Source organism: Echeneis naucrates, chromosome 19 (assembly GCF_900963305.1).
Source record: "Echeneis naucrates chromosome 19, fEcheNa1.1, whole genome shotgun sequence".
Taxonomy (NCBI): domain Eukaryota; kingdom Metazoa; phylum Chordata; class Actinopteri; order Carangiformes; family Echeneidae; genus Echeneis; species Echeneis naucrates.
This window is the reverse complement of record NC_042529.1, coordinates 5,167,875-5,190,154: the sequence shown is the minus strand read 5'-3', so window position 1 is coordinate 5,190,154 and position 22,280 is coordinate 5,167,875. Positions and strand designations below refer to the sequence as shown.

Genomic DNA, 22,280 nt, shown 5'->3' with positions numbered 1-22,280 from the left:
CACAATCCAACACCTGTATTGATTGAGCAAGTTTTTTTTCCATCCCCAAAGAAAATGAAATTACGCTCGCTACACTGCTCTTTATTCAATCTTTGGTTGCATTTTAGCTCAAGCATAAAAGACAGAAAGGTTTTGTAAGTTTCAAATCTATTGTGGTTTTGAAAACTGTTAAATATTAAATGTGCCTTTGAATGCGTACAAAGTAGGGTTGCTGGTGTGAAACTGCAATTTCTTTGTGTGCATGTGGCCCGCTTTTGTGTTCTAACATTCAGAAGGACTTTTAGAAGAGAAATAATTACAGTTTATTTTTCATAATTTATCTAGTCATGAAAACATGCATGCTGAGTACAAAAAGAGCACTGGCCAGAAAAAAAAAATTGATTGAAAAACAGTTTTTACTAATACTGCTGTGTTCAAAATAGCATGACCAGACACTGACAATTAAAGCATTTTTTTTTTTTTTTTTTTTTAACATATGATGTATCAAACAGTCATAGTAGAAAAAAAAAAAAAAGCATTCAGCATGTAAATGTGCTCACCTGTAAAACAACACACAAGGAACCTGCGGACAATAACGTATACTCGGGTGCTTTGATTCAAATACTGTCAGTTAGTACATCAATGTATGGCACTGGGGGGGGGAGCAAAGTAAACAAAGCAATGAGAGTAAAATTAGTGCATATTAAAAAATACAACAGTATCAAAAGTAACAAAAGTCCAAAGTTCAGTTGCTTTCAGTTTTCAGCCTACATATCTGTCAAGAGCTGTGCTTAAAGTAAATGTTTCTCTGTGTGAATGTTTAATATGCTGCATTGCAATCCAGCAAAACATGACATCTGTAAGAAAAAAGAATGCTGTTCCGTTACCATGTCTGATTTATGCAGGAGTTTGTATCTAGCGTGTAGATTGGCTTTAAAAAACTAATCTCAATAGCCAAAGTAAAAAGGTACAAAAAATAGAAAATGAATGACTGCACTGGATGATTCTGGATGTTCTGAGGCTCGGCGTTCACCGGGGAGCCACTCCACTGAATTTCAGTCACAGAAAGATCTACAAATGCGTCTTTGTCGAGTGAATCTGCCCTTTCCTGTCGCAGAGAAAGGAGACTTAAAATGCACACATGCACTGTTGCCAGACGGTGCCTGTTCGCAAGCAGGTGCCCCCGTGACACCTGTATGGCCACGGCTTTGAGACAGAGGGAAATATTCAACATACATGACCTTTAGCTGAGCAGTACTTCAGAGAGAACTTTATTCTCTCTGCGGGATGAACGCTTCCTTGATCTTGGCTCATTTGAGATCCATGTTCAGTTCATACCCAGTTCCCTTGAGTGAGCTTCTTGGATCTTGTTAATGCAACAGAAATGGCAAACCAGTGACATTTCACAATCCAACTTGTTACCTTTCTGTAATATAAATGAAGAAGAAACAGGCCTGCGTTTCATCTGCTTTTTCAGCCCCTAAAATTCCCCACGCGGGGTTTTCGTTTGTTTCATTATGTTGACAGTCACATCGCAGAGCTGATGTAGTAATACCATGAGTGTTATTTTTCAGTGATTGTTTCAAGCCTTTTCAGTCTGGCTCAAAGCTGCTGCAGAGAGCATTTATCCTCTAGGAAACAAATCCAGAGTTGCAAATGAACGAGACGTGTTCTCTGAAGTTTTCTTTGTTCTCATCTGTCATTGCACAATAACTCGTCTCATAACTCTGTTGTATTCAGATCAAAACTAACACGTAAAAGCTTCCCTTCATTAAAACATGTTTCACAAAAACATTTCTGCAATCACAATTTCACGGATTGTTTTTTTTTTTTTTTTTTTTTTTTTCTGAAAGTCCTCAGTTGATATGAAAAAAAAAAAACAAAACAAAACAAAAACAAAAAACAAAAAATAAAACGTGAAATTGATACAAACAACAAATTCAAAGTTTTAATTTGCTACCATGTAGTCAAAGTGTCTGGCACAGTGCACTGTGTGGCAATAAATACAGAATATAAATACTTTACATGTACCTGAGCTCAGACTCGTAGCACCATTCAGAGACAGAGCACCAAAAGGGACACGGCAGTTCTCTTGATTCAAAACTTAGAGAAGCCACCATCATTTTAAGGTTTTCAGAGCTTTCATAGTGCAATTTCTTTAGTGTCTTATCACAACAATGTCCCTTTCGGCCAAAGTCTCAGCTGCTGTATTTGATGTTGGCAATTATGCAAGGCTTTGGTAGTGTTGGAGGATGCTTGGGGCTGGGTCTAAAAGAGGGAGAAAAGCGGCTGAAATATGTAAAACATTATCCCTGGTTCAGACGTATGTGTTTTTTGAAAAATTGTGGCCAATGTTGGAACTCACCTGTTGGGGTGTGGGACAGGGCGCGAAGGTCGAGGTACCCCGAGTATTGGCGCGGGTCCACAAACAGCAGAGGGGCTTATATTGTGAGCGTGCGCTGCAGAAGGACTTCTAACCAGGCGAGAGCTCCTTGGATCGGCAGGAAGGGGCTTTTGAGGGGGACTGGGCTTCTCCGATTCCTGAGAAAGGACAGAAACATAAAAATAATGATGAGAGTGTCCAGCAGGTGGCACAGTCAGACAGCTGTCGCTCGGGCCTGCCGGCCGTGTCCTCGTCTCCCATGCATGAGGGGCAGCACTGCCCTTGCAGCTTGTTATGAGAGTAGCAGTCATGTGGTTTTAATCTTCCTAAGAAGACTGAGGCCATGATAAAGACCCACTGCCTCGTCTCCATCTGTTCCCCATTCATTTCCTCCTCTTCTTCTTCTTGGTTCACGAGGAGCCTCCTCAAACATTACAGAGCAGGAGAAGCCACACAGACACTGCTCGCCCTCTGGACTGGGTCGACAAATTCTAAACAGCAAACCAAAGTCAAACGCTAACTTTATGCCTTTGTTTCATCCATGAGGGGAAGTATCATGACAAGCTGTGCTGTAGTGTTTAAGTACCGCTTTTGCAGTCATGCAGAAGTGTCGGTTTGAGTTCCATCCAAAAATATCGGAAGAATACCAAACGGCAGAGAAGTGAAATGCAGACAAATGAACAGAGTGTGTCTGATAAGGTGATTAATGGACAGAAAATTCTGCTACAGTTTCCACTTCAAAAAAACTGAACCCATATCTCGCAAATCCAAGCCTGTCTGAAAACCTGCTGGCTCTCTCAGGTGAAGTGATTCATGTGGAAAATACTTCCACACCCCCAGCAGAGAGCTTTCTTCCTTTGTGTGTTTGGAGGGGGCTTTGTCAACATCTCAGAGCTGCCAAACAGCTGCTAAAGATACTGCCAGTGAAGTCTTCTGCCACCAGGAATCCCTTTTCAATTTCACACTCTGACATTAAATAGGAGCAGCTGAGAGGGAAAGTCGACTTATTGAAATCAAAACACTGCCAAGAGCTGCTGCACCTTACCTGTTGTACAGGTGCATTAAAGCCACGAAGCTTTGTGAAACTGAGTGGTGCTTGTTTAAATGGCTCTGGGAGCTATACTGTGTATTCTCCAGCATAACAGAGAGCACACATCTACAGAATGCATTTTTATTTATGCTGTAATTTTCTTTATGGTTCATAATGTTACTGTCAAAATTTTTATTTGTTAAAGGTCCCACAATTTACATGTTTCTGGTGTTTTATTATCATTTCAAGGCTCAGTCTTGGAAAATCAATTGTGTGCGCACTTTTACAATATATATCTGTATATATAGAACCCAAAACCTTTTTTTGATTGAGAAAGACTTGGAGAAGGTTTTTGACAATAAAGAAAGGCTTTCTAAAATATGGGACTTTTAATCAAGCTGCCCGAGGACTGCAGATACCGACTCAGCCATAATATAAATGTTTAATAAAAGCTCAAAACACATTCGAATGAAGCCGCTCAATATTACACTTTTATTTCAACATAATGTCATTCCTTTGTTGATCAGCTCTTTCACTTATTGCCAGCCTACCTTTGTCCATTTTTACCTCCTGCCTTTTTGCTCGTCTCTCCCTTTGCCTCTCACTGTTTCTCTTGCCTACAGGGTATAAGTCAAACCGGATTAAAGGCAAATAAGAGTCTTTGAGAATCACTGAGGGAGAGGGATTTAACACCAGAAACCTCTGGCTTTCTCTTCCCCTCAACTCTGACAGTCTGCAATGCCATAACTAATGCCATGGAATACCAGTGGCAGCAAGTTTACCACCCTGTGCAATTTGGACGCTCTTGCTCACTGAAGTTGCCATTTCATCTTCTCTGTCTTCCCCTCCCTCTGCAAGCCTGGCTCCATTTTCATTATTTATGTGGTGGTTGGTATTGTAGAATTGAAGTCTCGCTTGGATGATGCTAGCTCCTAGGTTAACCTCCTTATTTTTATGAGACTGTGCATAACTGTCAATATGCATATACTTTTATAGGACACAAAAGAACCATGAAAGCAGTCGGCATCACAACACCCATCTAAAAACTGCAATGAACAAAATCATTTCCCTGGTTAGATATTACAGGCTGTAGTAGCGAGTAAAAGCTCCCCAGACCCAGTGGAGGAATAACAGTAACACCATCAAATAAAATGTTTCCAATGCCAGAGAGCTGGGACTGCACTCACCATGACCATCCTGCAGGAGTTATGGCGTGACGCACTGCGAAACGATGCCCCCCTGGCTGCGACGTGGATATGAGGTGGAGGGGCTCGGTGAGGTGGAGGTACCAGAGGTCTCAGCTGCCCAGGTCCAGGGGACAGCGACACGGTGAGGGACAGGGGGACAGGGTGGCTGAGGTGAACTGGAGGACATTGGGGCAGCCTGCGCAGGCTGTGGGAGGGGCAGGGCGCTGGTGGGAGCGCCGCCTCCGGCCCCCGATGAGGAGGCTGCGGAGAGAAGACAGACAGCACCAGAGGAGTCAGTCAGAGGAGAAACTGTCTGTTTCCTATCAGAAACAGTCACGTTAACCTCTGCCGCTCCTTCACATGTATAAAAAGCAAATGCCCCTCAACAGCAGTTGCTCACTATTACAATGCCAAGTCTGCTCAAAATAACCTTTCAAAGGAAGACCAAAACTGTGCCATAAACCGCCGCTTGGCCTCGTACAAAGGTGTACACGGCAAAGGAGCCCACACACACTCCCATTGAGACAGATCAGACAGAGGACGAAGCCAAAATTTGAGTCTGCCTGGTATTTAGACCTGGCCAGATGTGCACACAATGTAGCACATAAAACGGCATGCACACATGCAGTCAGCATCGGTTTTACACAGCTCCCGACAACTAGGAAAATGACCTCACCTGCACTGTGCTCACATCAAACAGCCCTTACATCCTTTCTCTTCTTGCTGTTGACCCCAAATGCAAACCACATGCCACTAACTGAAAACACCAATGTCGTGATAATGCACAACAGCTTGCTGCGCTCGTGTGCCACCCTGCAGCCCAAACGTCAATGCAGACAGACGACCTGTGATTTCTGCTCCCCTAAACTCATCCTGGGTCTCTTCGCATTACAAAGCATGTCAGGGCAGCAATGGAGTAGTTAAAGCATGCACCGATGAAGGCACGCAAGCCATTACAGAAAAAAATGCCTTTCCATCTTGGAAAGGCAACTCAGTGACAGAATGACTTTATATCTTGAGTAAACGGCCGCATCAACCTTGCTCACGTGGGAAACATGCAGATAGCAGCTTCTCTCAACAGGCAGCTGTTTTAATGACAAGAAACGTATTCAAGTGTCGTGAACACGCTGCTCACCACTGACTCCATTATTACTGTCTCCTCCACATGTCCACATAGAGAGGGATGATTTAATTAGATTTGAATGAGCTGCCATTTGTTTGAAAACAGCGTGTCAATCCTGCCGAGAATGATTTGTGCTATCGAAACAGCTGTGACATTCCAGCAAGAATATTTGCTGTTTGTCTGACTCACTTATTTCACAAAATTCTTCGCCTGTCTGCAGCCTATCTCTGTGTGTCTGAAATAAGCCTGCTGAGCAAAGAAGTGAGATCTGGTGACCTTGAAGATGGTGGCGCTCTGTGGCAGGGGTGGGGCCGGTCTTGATGGAGACATTGTGCTCACCGGTGGAGGCTGGTTAGAAGGAGACGGTCCGCTAATTGTAGTGCTTACTGATCTGGAACACAAAGAAGAAATTATTCATCGCTAATTATACAAGTTAATCATACATCGGTTACAAGTGTAATGTATTGCAAATTATAAAAGTAAAACTAATTAGACACAGTAATTGACTTCACAGTGTGACCAGTTGTAAAGCAGTTCCCACACAGCACAGACTTTTATCATTCACAAACACTACATTAAAAAGGGCATTTAGATTTAAACGACAATTTGATCGTGAAGTTGTGGAAAATCACCGTAGCTTCTCCACTGGGTTCTTTTTACTGGTGACGAGCAGTCCCAGTATGGTTTTCCTCTTGATGCAGATGATCAGAGCGGCTCCCAGGACGGTGAGCAGAGCCACCAGGATGCCCACTGTCAGATTCCCATTGTCTGTTCAGAAAGACACACACAAAGATCGGGACGTCTCAGAGACAGCGGCCCTCCATAACCGAACCTGAATGGTCTGTCAACTGTTGTCGTTGTCTTTGCAAACTTAATTGAAACTGGTTCTCAGCGGGGGAAAACAAATGTTTTCAGTGAGTCAGTCAGTGATGCATTATTGCTGAAACACCCAGAAACTATGAAATGACATGATCCAATAAATCAACCATTTAATGTACTGGACTTACCTGCTAATCTGACGGGTCCACTGTCCACACTCCCTCCAAAACCTGCTTTGTCACAGAAGGGAGGCGCCCAGTGAGCCTCACAGTGACAGTTTTTGTTGTTGTTGCACACCTGTAATGCATTTATAGTGTATATATAATAACCCATTAGAGGAGCCTGGAATAAAATCATCAGCTTTTTTTAACGCTACATTTGCCAAACACTCCTCTCCCTCAACACACAGCTTTAATCACGCTGGAGTAAAAACACTCAATAGTTGACACAACCATGTTTGTGAAAGTGGATGCATACTTCAGTGACTTAACTGAGACTTCAATTAATTATTGTTTTTAATCACTGATGGATTATCATCACTTTCAATTAAGCTCCTGATTATTTTCCAATTACTCAAATAATCACCACATAAAATTTGCTTCTTCCAGCAGCCTAAATTGAGAAGCTCCAATAAAGCAGGAATATTTATTGCTTGAGAATAAGAATTAATTGATTATCAATGTCATTGTGAATTCATTTTCTGTCTGCCCCCCCCTCCCGCCCCCCCAGCACTAGACACTGCATGAACAAACACTAATGATGCAGTTTCTCAAGCATGCAACAGGAGAGTCTGAGTCAAGCGCCAGCTATCAATGCCAGGCTAAACACAGTGATGTCTGGTATTAAAATCACAGCAGACGCTTTGCCTTCCACCACATTTTAATATCTCTCCCTTTCTTGTCTTCCTGTCCTACATGAGTGCGGGAATGGTAAAATCTAAGAGGATTCCCCAGCAGGGTAATGTGAAGCAGGTGGGGGCCTCTTTCCAAGGCAACATCTTGAGCTAATCTGTGCGTGCAGGGGTGCCCTGTCTCCTAGAGGAGCAGCATCCTTTTATTTCTCAGAGTAAAACGCCTTTTAGAGTTTTATGACTTAAATGGGACGAGTCAAATCAAATATTAGCATGTAATATAATTGGAGTTGGCTCCGATGACAGGAAAAAAAAAAAGAAAAAAAAAAAAGAAAATCCTCTATCAGTTGCTTTCACAGCGTTCCGACCTACCAGTGATCCTCAGAGTACATATTTCACCTCAGACGGGACCACCCATAGACCTTTGATGGTTGGCATTTAAGACGCACTCAACAGCAGTGCTCCCAGCTTTTGGCCAAATAAAGTACGGCCTCCCGATTTTAACTGGGTGACTGCCTGCATTCAATCATGAATGATGCTTAATGCTGAACTCAAAAGAAGCCCTTATTTCCAATTGATTGAATAACTGGACATAAATGAAGCCATTATGTCGAATTGATTGAACTTTTCAGCATCCAGAGTGATTGATTGCATGGCACTGTAAGCGCTCTCTCCTCGCCGTACACCGCGCGTTTTGAACATGTTAAAGCTAAAATGAGCGTGATCGGCTAAACTGTGTGTGTGGAACTACTTTGAGATTGATTCCTGTCACATTCGTTCTTCACAACAGGATGAAAGGTGTTGGACTCACCCCTCGATCGCTGCATTTGGCCGAGCACTCATACACACCAAAAACACTGACGTTCTGGCACTGACGGTTCAGACACATCTGAAGCAGAGACATTAAAAATTTAAAGTTTGAGCGTTCAAAGAGTTCAAAGAGTTTTTCAATAATATTCCCAATACTTCAATCTTTCAAGAGAAAAGAACAGTTGATCCATGTTGCCATTTCTTTTAATTTTCCACTGACAAACCAGCTCAGCTTTGAAACAGCACAGAACATAGTTATGTTAGCAGCGGGATTTGTGATTTTATAAATGCCATTATGTAGCTCCTTACAGGCACCACACCCAAATACATCTAGGCTGCATGTGAAGATGAGTTTGGCAGCAGTGGGCACAGAGTGATGCCAGAGCACTTGACAGACCAGGGTGGAGACCGGATGCTTTTTAGGAGTGGAGGCTCACAGAGAAGTAAATGAGACTAAATGGAATAACTGGATCACTGAAGTGACAAATGACTGAATTGATGGCCACTTGAAAGATGCCAAATAGACTAAATAATGGCAAGTCAATTCAGCGTCTGAAGCTGTGCAAGTCCAAAATGACAGGAGGACACGCCCTGAAACATTTTAGTCATGTCCTATCACTGCACATCACTTTTTCCACTCTTTTTTCCAGCTTCTGGGCACCATGTTAATAATGTGCACGCACAATACACAGTCACATCACCAGTTAGCTGAATCTATTACTCCAACAAGAGCAGCTAAGTTATAAATGACACTCCTGCATTCTGAATATAAATAGAGGTATTATAAATTAAAGAATCACATAGAATAAGCTTCATTCTTGCTTTGTTAATGCTCTTGCTTGTCTTTGAATGACTTATTTATTAAAATTATTTTCCTCTTCATTTGTAACTGTGCCGCTCAGGTGAAGTCTTGGCTTGGCTATTAATTGTAGGATTGATTCTTTGATTTCTTGAGTGACATGCTGCTTTTTAAAAGATAAAGACACATTTTAATCATCTATATACTGCTGACATTTTAAGATAGATAGATCTTTAGCTGACCGTGCACTTTCTCGTGTAAAATCTACAAAACAACAGATAAAATTGCAAAATAGAATTGATGCATCAACCCAGGAATGGAATATACTAGTTCCTGTCGCGTCAGCTGCGGCTGAGCCGTGAGCTGCACGTGTTAAAGGCTGAAGGTAACCGTCTCAGGCTCCAGCTCTCACCATCTCGTCCCCACACTTGGTTCCTGTCAGGACCAGGCCGGGATCGGGCATGTCATCGCCCAAGTAGACGTGCGTGCCTCTGCACAGTATCCTTCCCCCTTCCTGTAGGGGTATGTTTGTCTCTATGGAAACAGCGTTGGTGCCAATTACTGGGCGGTTAGCTCCTCCTTGACACTGGATTTTGCCACATTTAGCATCTCTGTAAACAGAATGAACAACAGGCAGAATAACAATGTGATAATTGAACAGCATGTCACAGCTTTCCCCAAACGTGTACATATACAATTATTTCTGCTCTTCTCTTTTTCTGGCCAATTAGAGAAGCTGCAGAACGGGGAGCTTGTTTGTGCTGCTTTCACACAACAACCTGATTTTATAACTTGCCACATTTCACCAAGTGACTCAGTATCCCACAACTTGAGCTGCAACTAATGATCATTTACATTCTTTATTGTGCCATTTATAGTTTTTGATTAACAGCTTGTTCTGTAAAATGTCAGAAATCCTGTCCTGAGTTTCCAAGCTCAACAGAAGGCATCCATGCAACAATCATTACTTAAAGAGATATGAGTTTCACACTTATATAAAATTGAATAACACAGCAAATTCTTGCATTTCAAAAGCTGGAGCCAATGTATGCTTTTGCTTTTCAATTATGAAACAATTCATTAACACATCAGCAGATTGTTGCAGCATTAAATTCAATCACACAGATCTCAGTTTCAATCACATATTACATATATTATACATTAGAGCCTGCCCTTCACTGGAATCAGATGACAAACATGCATGACATTAAATGCACTCATAGTTTCTATGGCAACAACTCACTGTGCTTCACATTTGGCAAAGGAGCCTTTAGAGTCCTTGCCACAGTTGCCATAAGGGTCTCCAGCTGAGTTGACCCTTTCAAAACAGATTCCCGGCGCTGGCTTGGCCCCTAGGACGCATAATAAAGCACATTGAAAAGCTGTCTGCCATTACTGCACCGTGCAAACACAGTATCTGATGCAAAGGGGGCCCCTCCACGTACCTTGGCCCCACAGTGTGATACATTGCTGCTCGTGAGTCTGGCAGATGCCGTTATAGCAGTAACCATCCACGTTGTGGCAGTTGTGGCCGTCATGGAGGTAGACGTTAGATGGGCAGTGAGGGCTGGTGCCAGTGCAGAACTCAGGCAGATCACAAGAGTTACTGCTTTCACGACATGGCGTGCCTGCTGGCTTCAGCTGCGCTCGACACCGCAAAGCAAAGGCCAGAGAGAGGCGTTAATAAACATACAGAAAACACCTTTATCTCAAAATGCTGGCTGGCCAGGATAATTCCTACCTGACAGTCCTGGCAGCACTGTCCATGTGCGCAGACAGCATCCCCCTTCAGAGTGCAGGTGGTAGCATTGCAGCAAGGATTCATACATTCCTTCAGATGAAAACAAATGGTGGGAAAGAGACAGGCAGAGAGAGGCAATGCAAAGCAAAGAAAATTTAACTCAACACATATTCAGATCATATTTCCACCCCAAAGCAAATGTTCAGACATTGCTATCAGAGTGAAGGCAACTCTAGCAGGACTCAAAAACCTGGCAGTGGAAAGGAAACAGCAGTTTTTAGTTCTCTACAAAAGGAAAAAAAAAAAACAAAACACAATGCTTCCATCTGACATGCTCATTCAACTCCTGGAACTACAAACAGGATGTTGGAGGAAATAGTAAAATGAGATGAGAATGGGGGGGGGGTAACCTATGTGGGGTACACAAAAGATTGTTATGAAGGGATACAAGAGTCGAGGCACCACATCACACCGTATCAAACCAGAGAGATAGCTTTTACATTTTCCTGGAACCAGACTGAATTTTGATTTGGCTAAGTGTCGGATTTCACACTCAAAAGCAGCACGACATATAACATGCTTGACTTAAAGTGAGGAGCATCACCAGCACGCTGCATGGACACAGATACACCCCTACATCGTCAGCGAGTAAGACTAAAGAGGGCAGCATCTGCCACTGCTGAGAACTGAGTGGCGATGGGTATCTTGAAATAATGCTCGCCCGATTTCCTACTCTCAAGTAACATTTTTCTTAATGCTTTTGCAACAATTTGCTAAGGCCCCATTTACTTTACACGTTGTTATTGTTGCTGTGAATGCTGGGCTGTTAAACAAAATCAAAAAGAAAAAGAAAAACATTAATTTGAAGCAGAGTTTGTTTTACCTATAGTTGCTTGGAATAATCGTCCGACAACCATTCAACCATCCTTTCAAACCCACTTTTTGTTATTGTGAACCAAAACACAGATTGCATCTCTCACAGAGAAAAAAATCGAACCGGTTTAATAATCAAAACTGTAAGGCGGACGAATGGTTTGGATTGTTTATTTTGGACGGTGATTAAAAAAAAAAAAAAAAAAAAAAAAAATCAAGATATTGGGGCATTTACTTTTTGCAGTAGAGATGGAGAGACAAACAGAACATGCACCATCTCTGTAACATTTTTCCTCTCACCATGGAGGCCCATCTGCTTCATATTAGCCTTTATCATGAGCCATACCCTGCACCAATCAGCAGCTCTCTGCCTGCTGATACAGTTGGAAGCTAGCTCTCAATTGAAACTCAGGCATGTACGACGTGCATGTATGATCTCACATACGGGCGGGGTGGAGGGGGGCCCCCGAGGCTCAGCTCTTTCTCTCTTTGCCATCATGGTCTAAAAACACTTGTACAGCTGAGTGCAGCCGGACTTGGGGAGGAAGTAGATGGATGGAGATGGCAGGGGACAGAGCTGACATGATGGGCCTTCCAGAACTTCTCTCAGACTGAAAAACCATTAAGGGCCTTTCCCATGGTCCCTGGGGCCGAACGAGCCGATGGAGTCATGCTGAAAAGAAGTAGCCCGTGATTGTGAGGAATTGGACCTAGGATTTTTTTAATGAGGCTTTTTAATGGCGTAGAGAGGCGAAAGCCTGAGCACTCTGATCTGGCCCGGGTTGGCGTGACTCCGCTCAGCTCTGTAGAGAGCTTTATTATCGCTGCTGGCTCAGGCTTGTGGGGCTTATGTCAGTGCTTTGTTTTGAAGGACAAGGCCACTTTCAGCTTGACCCAGAGGCTGAGGCGTGAATAGCTTACTGAAAAAGAAAACGGTGGGCTCTAAATGTGTAAACAAATGGCAAATACAAGGGATTCTTTCACGTAAGCCACCTAATACTTCACCAATCCGAACAAATGTCTCCTTCATATTTTGGAGCTCTGTTCCTTCAGCCTCTGCTAAACTGTTAGCTGCATCATGATTAACTATTTCATCATTCTGCAGTCAGAGCAGCTAGCAACGCGTTCCACCATTACGGATGTGCACACCATTGCACGTTCATTTAAATAATTGACAGTGTGAAGTTGTCAGCGATGCTTTCTCCCGGTGAACCGTACCACGATATGACAGCCCTCCTCCCAAACACCTGCTCAGTGCACAGAATGAATACGCTTACACTCACATTTTGCAGGTCTGTCTGAAGGGGATCTGTGGCTTCAGCTTTGAAAAACCAAGACAAACATTTTTGAAAAAAAATAAATAAAAAAAAATTGTTGTTTGTGGCATGGTTCAGTCAAAGAGGGTGCAGAAATCTCCCACTAGCATTTCTGGTGAGTGCATCTCTTAAATGTGGGAAATATAATTAAAAAGGATTTATGGGTAGCAGTTAAGAAGGAGATTTCAATTTTGGCTGAGGGGATATAAAGCAAGAATGCTGAAGAATTGCAGGAGGTCTGGAGATAAAAACAAAGTCTGTTTTTGATGACCTGCAGCGCCCTTACCTCCAGTTCTCCACAGTCACACTCCTCCCCCTCCTCCACATAGCCGTTGCCACATTTCTGCCCACCATAGAGCACTTTGACCTCAGGCATGTTGAAGAGACACATGCCAACGCCTTTTTCAAAGCTGGCAGTCAGGTCCTTCTTGCTGCAGCTGCTGAACACTGTTGGAAATGGATACCTGAGAGAGGGGGAAATATTTGTGAGTGACAGAAACACAGAGAGGAGAAAGACACAAGGGGTCCTCTTCAGGTCTGATGCAATCAGATCTAATTGCTACTAATCACACAATCAATTAACCACAAGAGCTCAACAATCGCTCCCAAGCCCCATTAGCATGCAAACAGCACAGAGCCCCAGTGTCTTCTCCCTCCTCAGAGAGAGCGAGATCAGATAAGAGACACTTTATGAGACAGGGAATCATAAAAACTCGAACCAAAAAGTGCTTCCTTTGCAAGACTTGCAACACCCATAAATTTGGGAGCAACAGGGGATGGTGTGTTTTTAATATTGTTTTTGGAGCGGGTGGTCTAGTCCGTGGGGGAAACACGCAGCCCAGGGTTCTGTCTGCCAAAAGCTTTGTTACAGACCTCATGTGGTTTTATTGAGCTTTTCTGCGATAATGTAGTGCCTCAGATGACAGCCTGTGCGTGTGTGTCAGTGAAGTGTGCATGAATATGAGCAGATTGTATCTTGTTCTCTGCGCGAAAGGAAAAAAAAAAAAAAAAAACAGAAAGGAAAAAAGCACCATATGAACTTTTTAATACCTCCACCCACACCATTAAAATTCATCATAACAAGGCCAGTGAGGGTGAAGCTGTATATATCTAATTCCGATGCACTTATGTCTATGCTTGTCTTTGTGCACTCATCTGAGTGCACGTTGGAACTAACAGGTGGGAGATCCAGATCAGTTTAGATGGCCAAATGTTTTATTTCAACAGGCTGTTATAGTGTGAAGAACACCTTTACTCCTCTTACACCTCTCCTACCTCTGCCACCCACTTGCATTCTTTGGGCCCGTGGGCTCCAACGGCAGACTCTCCATCCTTTGCCTGGACTTTAGTGAGACTCTTTTTCCTCTCACAGCAGCCAGAGTGCTGACTCTGCTGCAGTCAGGGGACAAATAGACCCAACACACACACACACACACACACACACAGGTGTACGTTAACAGAAGGAGAGTCCAGATAAGTAAACTGTAATCAAGGCAAATCAAACACGTCCATTATGTATTTCCTTAAAATGACAGCGCGGAAAATTGACTAGTTAGTATGTGAAATCTTTCTGGTCTGGAAAATGTCAGTGTTGAAAGGACAGCAAACACATCAGCGCTGCGGCAGAGCTGGTATTATCGACCAATCTGTCAATAAAGGGACCAGTTCCTATTCAGCCCGAGCTGCTGTGGCATCAGCGGGTAACAGACACAAAATGGTCCTTGGCACCTCAAATGCAACTCACTGAGGTGTTGATATGAGAGGAAAACATGTTTAAATGTTGTTTTCAGCTACGAGGCTGAGACTTGAACTCAAAGCTGTGGACTATGTGGATATGGAAGCTGTAAAATCAGCCAGATTTCCATTTTGAATTTCTCCTTTCTGAGAAGGAGGCTCAACACCGAGTGTGTCTTTCTCTGATTGGGTTTCACATCTAATACGGCTCTAAATGTGTCGTGACACTCTGAATGTTTTGACATGACCTCATTCTCGGCTTGCCTTTGATTTCTGTCATTTGTGGAGGCGGCTTACACCAGCTCCTGCTGCTGACCCTCCTCTCCAACCCGCTGCTCTCTGACGTCAACGCGATCCAGAGGTTGTGTTAGGTGAAAGTGGGGTACCACCAAACACGTCTCGAGACACTCTGGATTAAAGGGAAAGATCTCAGTGGATGTGCTGTGGGATGAAATGGCTAAACGGCGAAAAGTGCAATGAAGAAAGCTGAAATAACAGCCATAATTGCAACCCCCTTTTCCTGCTCCTCCTGTCTGGGAGGTGGGGAGGTGGAGGGGATTTTGGTCTGACAAACAGCTGTAAAGGCTGCTGAACAACAGGCAGGCTGCTTCCTTTTCCTCTCTGACCTCAAAAGCCTGAGCCAAAATTTCTTGCTCAAGTTGTGCCCGCTCTGTTGCTGCATTTGTCTCATTTCCATGAACTCAGCCTTGCTCTTCGGCTACCAGACCATGCAATGCATGACAAAAACTCACATTCCTTTTTTTTTGGGGGGGGGGGGGGGGTGAACTCTGAGATACATGAGCAGCTCAGGATCCAGCTGTTCTTTATGAGGAGCGATACAGAAATAATTGGTCTACTCTGCAGCAGTCTGGGGGTGGGAAGAGGAATAATGGCTGTGAAAAGAGGCAGGGGCACAGATGAATTACAGTGGATGGCATTTAGCAGCTGCAGCCCCCAGGGCTAGGAAAGCAGCGCCAGGGCCAGTCACGGTGTGCACATCTGGGGCTCTTGGCAAACCGAAGACACTCGAGACAACCATTCATCCCACGAGAGTCTGGACCACCACGTTAAAAGGAAAGACCCCACGTGACTCTTTGACCTTCAGGCTTCTTCTCATCTTGTTCTGGTTTAGCGAAGGATAAGTCGGGTTCACCTCTGCCCGCTCTCACTGCTGCATTGTTTTCCACCTGGTCATGCTCCGGTTGCATTACAGGATCAGTCCTTCTAAAGCCTGTGCTATTTTGCTCATCTCTAATCTTCGTTCTGTACTTGACAGTTGGCTCCTAAGCCTGCGAGGGGTACTGCAGTTGATGGTGGATAGAGTGTACAAACGCGATCACTACAACTAAGCCACAGCAACGGCCAAACAAGGCTTGACTGGATCGGTGGGAGGTCCGGTGATAAGGTATTATTCTCATATCTATGACAAGCCCTCATGATCTTCCCCTCCTTGTGATAACACCACAGAGCTGAAGGCTTTCAAACATCTCTGCCTCAACAGGGAGGCAGATGAACTGTGACAGATATTCCACATTTTTTGTGGTGAGTTAGAGAAGAAGTCATCAGTAAAGGCATAAACAGTGGATTACATGGAACCTCTGATAGCCCACAACCAAAGAAACATACATTTTCTTTGACTTTGATTCTTTCATTCTGCCTCTACGTTCCTGCTGCGTTTCCGCCCTGTCTTGTAAATTTACCTTTGAAGAGTCCACCTTTATCTCAAAAATTGATTTGGCCAGAGAGGCAGCAAAAACTTTTTCTTCTCCAAAAACTTTCATTAAACAAATGGCAATAAAGAAAAGATTTTGTTGATTCAAAAGTTTCCTCCACTATAAATGATTGTCAGTCCAGTCTACCTAAATGTTACACAACCAAGACGTGTAGGTCCTGTTGAAGTATGATTTTACTGCAGACTATCACCATAAATCCAGACTTTACTTTATCAGTAACCAGAACGATCTAAAGGCAAGGTGTCACGTTAAACACCAACCATTGAGCCCACATGGATTTGGTCAGCGTTCTCTCTTCCTTTCCTTTCAATCTTTTTGATTTACATCACAGGCATCACCAGGAAACCCATCCAGCATGTCCTACACAGCCAGTTTATGCCACATCTTTCTAGTCATAAAACAGGTTTATGCTATTAAGTTCAGGCTATTAATCAGATCCGCTGAGCTTTCCAATGACACATTTGCCAAAACATTTTCCATCATCCATGAAATGGTGAGAACATTTTCAGACAAAATATGAAGTGCAAAACTACTCAGTGTGACCGTGTCTTCCTTGTGTTATCACAGTTTTATTACATTTTGGAAGGCCCTGATTTTTTTTGACACAAATGTGAATTCAAACCTGACTGTCACAACTGTCACTACGGCAAACATTTCAAACTTGGTTCACTACACATTCAAAAAAAATGTACAGCTTCCTTGGAGGAGCAGCACGGCAGCGTAGTGGTTAGCTCTGTGGCCTCACAGTCAGAAGGCCGCGGGTTTGGCTCCCAAAGCCTGGGGCCTTTCTGCGTGGAGTTTGCATGTTCTCCCCGTGCTTGTGTGGGTTTCCTCCAGGTACTCCAGTTTCCTCCCTCCGTCCAAAGACATCATGTTTGGGTTAATTAGTGACTCTACAATGTCTGTAGGTCTGAGTTTGAGTGTGAGTGGTTGTGGGTCTCTGTCTGTCTCTCTGTGTGTTGGCCCTGTGATGGACTGGCGACCTGTCCAGGGTGACCCCGCCCTCGCCCAGAGTGAGCTGGGATTGGCTCCAGCGCCCCCTGCGACCCGGAAATGGAAACGCGGTAGAAGATGGACGGAGCTTCCTTTGAGCAAACTGAACCTGAGATCTGAACGATGGCAGTAAGTCATTTAATCTGTTATGGCTTTTGGTGCCCGGCAGTCTGTCCTATGTTGTAGATACCAAGAAGCATTTTCACATTGATTTCCCCATGGACCTGATTAAACAAGCCATTCCAGAGAGTTCCCGTTCCTCACCAGGACATAGGCCACATTTCCATGGCATGCCTTGGACTCTGAGTCCCTTTCTGCAATGCCTCATTATGTTATGCCCAGGATATTCATAAATCTCTGTGATAGTGTGACACAGTCATGATCCTACTAAGGGCCTGATCCATGGGTGAACAAGCCCTGCCTGAATAAGGAATCCTGGACCTGTCCATCAATATCTGCTTGTGTGGCTAATTTAAAATTTACATGGCATTCATTTGTTTTTATGTTTATACGAAAATACATACTGAATACGATCATGTATTTGGTGTGTATTTTCAATCGATTTAAATCGAAGTTCATTAAGTTCACAGCAGTGAAAAATAGCAAACAACAAATAGAGCTGTAAATATACAGGTGCACAATACCACTCACAATGTCTTAAAACATGTACCAGGCACAGGTGATAAACAAGCAAACTTTTTTTTTTCTTTTTTCAAGAAATAACGGCGCAAGCAGACCGAAGGAAAAGAAGCGTGTTAAAATACACCATCAAACCTAAAGATGGGGCACAAGGGAAATGAAAGCCAAACACAGAACTCTTTGGAGTTCCTGTTTTACTGTCTCAGAGCGAACAGTAGTGATGAAGAGCGAGTAAATGCATGCATATTTTCTCATTGGAGGGTCCTTTATTGGCGGAGTAGCCAACAGCAGCTCCGTTGTTGTGTGTATGTGTTCCTGTGTGCACGTGTGTTTTCAAAAGATATAATCTCAAAGGATGAGACACACCAGCCTGTTCTCATTTAAAGCTAATGGAGGGATCGAGAGTTGGATGGAGAGGGAGGATGTGACAATTGGCCGTGACCATTGTGAGCAGGAAACAAGCAGTGCTCTATGCAGATGTGCAGCTGGCATTTGTACAGCTTATAGTTTTACTGCCCTCCCACCCAACTTCTGCCCCCAACCCTGAAACGCCAGCATAATCATGATGAACTGGATCTCATTATCTCCTCAGTTTGTGGAGCCACACTGAGTCCACTAAAGCCAATGTGTGTGTGTCTGTGCAAAGCAGCAACAATGAAGAAATTCATGTACTCCATTTCATTAAAGTAAAGGATCAATAAAAGCAGCAAAAACATTTTTTTAAGCCTTTTTCTTTTTCTGTATTTTCAATTACTGAATGCAGGGGCTTTTGTAGTTTTGGCCTTGTGAAGAAACATAGTGTATAGTTACATTTTGCTCTGAAAAGAACTGATTGGCTTTCTAGAAAAACATGGCAGTCAATGTAATAAACAAATAAAAAGTAGTTGTTGGGTAATGAACAACTGTCAGCTATTTGCAGGAAAGGCCGTGTGTGAAACTGTGGCTGGACCTATGGGACATGCACTTCCACCGCAGACAGATTATATCTTGCTGACCTGGAATTAACTGAGGAAATAGATTGAGGGAAATATAGTTCCTAAAAATCCTTATTTAAATGTATTTCTTCCTTAATCCTGGATTACATAGTAGAGCAACAATATGCTGCAATAAAAAGGTGTAGCAGGGATTACACTGAAATCAACTAGAACTACATCATTTCTTTCTATTGTGTGAAAATGGCACAGTCTCTTTGGTGAGCAGAAAAAGAATCGAGATCTTCATATCTTTTTTTATTTGTTTCTCACTTATCTGTTCGGTATGAACATGCCTTGACATTCAGAGATGCTCTTCGCACATACAACCTCAGATTTGGATATTATAAGAGAAAGGTGATACATTTTCCTACGTAAAAAACGGAGTAATGGGCAGTTTTCAGATGTTTTGGACAATTTATTACGGAAAATGAAGGAGAAGCCAGGAACAGACAGGAGAGTATGAGCGAGCTGAGAAGACAAAATCACTTTCATTTCTACTTCACGAGTTATTTTCCTTTTTTGTGTGCTGATTGTATTGCCGTTTTTGGACAACGTCCTTGACCAGGGATACCCTCAATCAGAGTTAAATATAAATCGACTTCTCTGTGCTGTGTTGCTTTATAAGAATAGTGTTACCCTGTTTTTCATGAATCTGGGCCAAACCAAATACGGGCCGATGTTTCCAGCATAAACACCCGTCTGAGGCTCCCACATACCACTAGACCTTGGCTGGAATGGATTCCAAGTGTTTCTACCCCAAACATCCTTTTTCCCTCTGCTCCGTCTACTCCAACATGCCAGACATGAAACATTCACTCAATAACTATAACTTGGACTTGATATGTTGTCATCTCGCATGTGCAATATACACTTTCAGCAATGTTTTCTTGAGTCAACTGGAGATCGACTACTTTGCGTCAGTGTAAGTGTAACTCTGATGTTTGGGCCGTGCACTGCCACTGAACCATTAGCTTCCTATTGAGAATGAATCATATTGCTTCAGGGCATTAGCACAGCTGTTCAATCTGCCATAAACTCAACGGCCCAACGCTTCAGCTGCATCATTTGCCTACTGCTCTGCTCTGCTCTGACAATAAATTACAAATGGATAGAATTTGGAATAATGTTTCCATATGATCACAGTCTGGGCTTCTTCGGCGATATTTGCTATATTTAAATCAGTGACCAAATGAATTATAAGTTAAGGATGACTTCAGGTCGTGTTGAAGTTAGACATCGTTTTGGATTGCCTAATCAAAAAGGGCCCCACTGAGTACACTGAAACAGTGAATTATAGCATGTGGCAAGTCTGAGGAGGGGCCGTGAGTTGAAATAAAACTCCTGCAGTCCTGGATATTGGAGTATAGAGTCGATAATCTTGCATATCTATTGGATCTTAAGTGCCGGAAAGACAGTGTGACTCACCCGGTGGAAGGAGTCATGATGCAGCCGCCACGATCCACCGTCACCCGGCAGCCACACCCTCTTTCTGGCGTGTCATGGTTCATTCCAAAGTTGTGTCCAAGCTCATGGGCCAGAGTGACGGCAGCACCCAAGGGGTTGTCTGAATGGTCCTGCAAAAAAGAAATCAATCATTAAGAAACTGAACTTGGAATTTCATCTCCATGTTTCCTATAAAACCACTTTTGTTTGATTAGTCTAATTTAATGAGTTTATATTTCTAGGCTAGAAATGATACCGCGAGAAACCTCACATAATAAGATTAGTTCAGTGTACAGCGAGCAACAGCAAATTAAAAATAGGCATTTCTGATTACATACTCTGAGGAAAATAACAAATAATAAAAATGTTATGTTAGCCGAATTGTTGTTCCCCACAGGACCCACTGGAGAGACATTACTCAGAGCAAGCGGATGGAATTGCATATTTCCAAGATTACAAACAACGTTTTTTGATCTGCGCTTATCGGAGTGTTTCCTCTGTTGTGGCTCTGAAATGAGAACTGAACCAGCAGACTAAGAGCTGTCACCTTCATCTTGCTGTGCAAACACAGCCAGATGTGCTGCTCCATCTTCACAAATAAAGACATGAACCTCAGCTGAGTGAAATGAGCGAATTGGATCGAGGAACGGAAGAAACACCCTTGAAGGACAGTTTGAAAATCACAGAGCCAATGAAGTAAAAAAAAAAAAAAAAAAAAAGACAGAAATTAGAGATAACATTAAGATGAAGCAAGTGTGACACAGAGTGAAAGCTGCTGCTGGCTGAAGTAACAGGATTTCCTGCAAGGGGTGTAAAACATAAACATGTGAAAAGGTTGGATAAATAATGGAACGGAGGCAGAGATCAGCTCTTCATGGAGGCAGAGCTGTGCATCAGAGCACCTTGCCTCTGGAGTCTTCCGTCACTCTGCATTATTCAGCAGTGCTGTGCAAGTTGAGCTCAGACTGATGAAGTGCTCTGCTGGGGGCTTTTGAAAGTATCGGTCATCAACTGTCAGCATTTGCTGAGATCCAACTGTGCAGCCTAAATTCATGCAAAAAAAAAAAAAAAAGAAAACCCTCCTGATTCCTGTTTCCTGGAAAAACCCAGATACCTTTAGTAAGAGACGCAGCTGAAGTACTTAAGAGGGCACTGTATGCCACTGTCTCTGTTTTATTCCACCACAGTGATGCAATCAATGCAACATTCAGGGCTGGTAAATGGAGATTCCAGATGGTCTCAAAATGGATTTAACCGCGTAGAAAAATAACAATTAGACCCATAGGGAAAGCCAACTAATGATTTCAAGGGTACTCTGTAAACTAAGAGAGACAACTAAGAAAACATGGTCGCGGTTTGCCCAGCAGAAGAGTCTGCGGTTGGAGACTGATCCCTTATGTCTGTGACCTGATGTATTCGTGTATTTAGAGTTTTATGATAATGACTAAGTCCCCACTTTACCATCTGGGAGGACAAGAGTGGAGAACCATCTGGGGAGTAGCTGTAAACCTTCCCATCAGCCAGCCAGACCCCAAGACAAACAGCCACTGAGAGGCAGAGAGCATAAAATAATAGCATGACATAGACTAATGCAACGCGACTTAGGCACATAGTGTAGGGTTGCAGTTTTGTAATGGGTCATCATTCTTAACGTGCCCCTGCTTTTTCATTCCGTCTGCAACGCGTCGTACCCCTAAATTCTCTAATTTGTTGCACCTCATTAAGAAGCAGAGGTTTCTATTACTGTAATCAATGCACGCCCTGATTTATCAGCACAATGCGGAGGGTGCGCATACGCCCATTTACTCTTCCTGGAAAAAGACTCACTGACGTGTGCACCGAAGTTAATACTGG

At 43.2% G+C, this 22,280-nt stretch overlaps 1 protein-coding gene across 3 annotated transcripts in view; it reads right to left on the bottom strand.

Moving 5' to 3' along the window:
• Positions 1 to 192: 192 nt before the first annotated feature.
• The window catches only part of adam12a (ADAM metallopeptidase domain 12a), a 65,373-nt gene continuing 43,285 nt past the window's right edge, over positions 193 to 22,280 (bottom strand). For 2 of the 3 annotated variants that reach the window (XM_029528275.1, XM_029528277.1), the window contains 13 exons: positions 20,409 to 20,557; positions 13,197 to 13,374; positions 10,722 to 10,811; positions 10,426 to 10,621; positions 10,224 to 10,332; positions 9,393 to 9,591; positions 8,183 to 8,260; positions 6,710 to 6,818; positions 6,335 to 6,470; positions 5,979 to 6,093; positions 4,580 to 4,840; positions 2,345 to 2,520; positions 194 to 2,247 (listed from right to left, as the gene is read on the bottom strand). In XM_029528275.1, coding sequence (XP_029384135.1) covers positions 2,178 to 2,247; positions 2,345 to 2,520; positions 4,580 to 4,840; positions 5,979 to 6,093; positions 6,335 to 6,470; positions 6,710 to 6,818; positions 8,183 to 8,260; positions 9,393 to 9,591; positions 10,224 to 10,332; positions 10,426 to 10,621; positions 10,722 to 10,811; positions 13,197 to 13,374; positions 20,409 to 20,557 — 1,866 coding nt within the window. In that variant the 3' untranslated portion in view covers positions 194 to 2,177. Of the gene's footprint in view, positions 2,248 to 2,344; positions 2,521 to 4,579; positions 4,841 to 5,978; positions 6,094 to 6,334; positions 6,471 to 6,709; positions 6,819 to 8,182; positions 8,261 to 9,392; positions 9,592 to 10,223; positions 10,333 to 10,425; positions 10,622 to 10,721; positions 10,812 to 13,196; positions 13,375 to 20,408; positions 20,558 to 22,280 lie in introns of all 3 variants that reach the window. The other variant, XM_029528276.1, reaches the window with a different exon arrangement.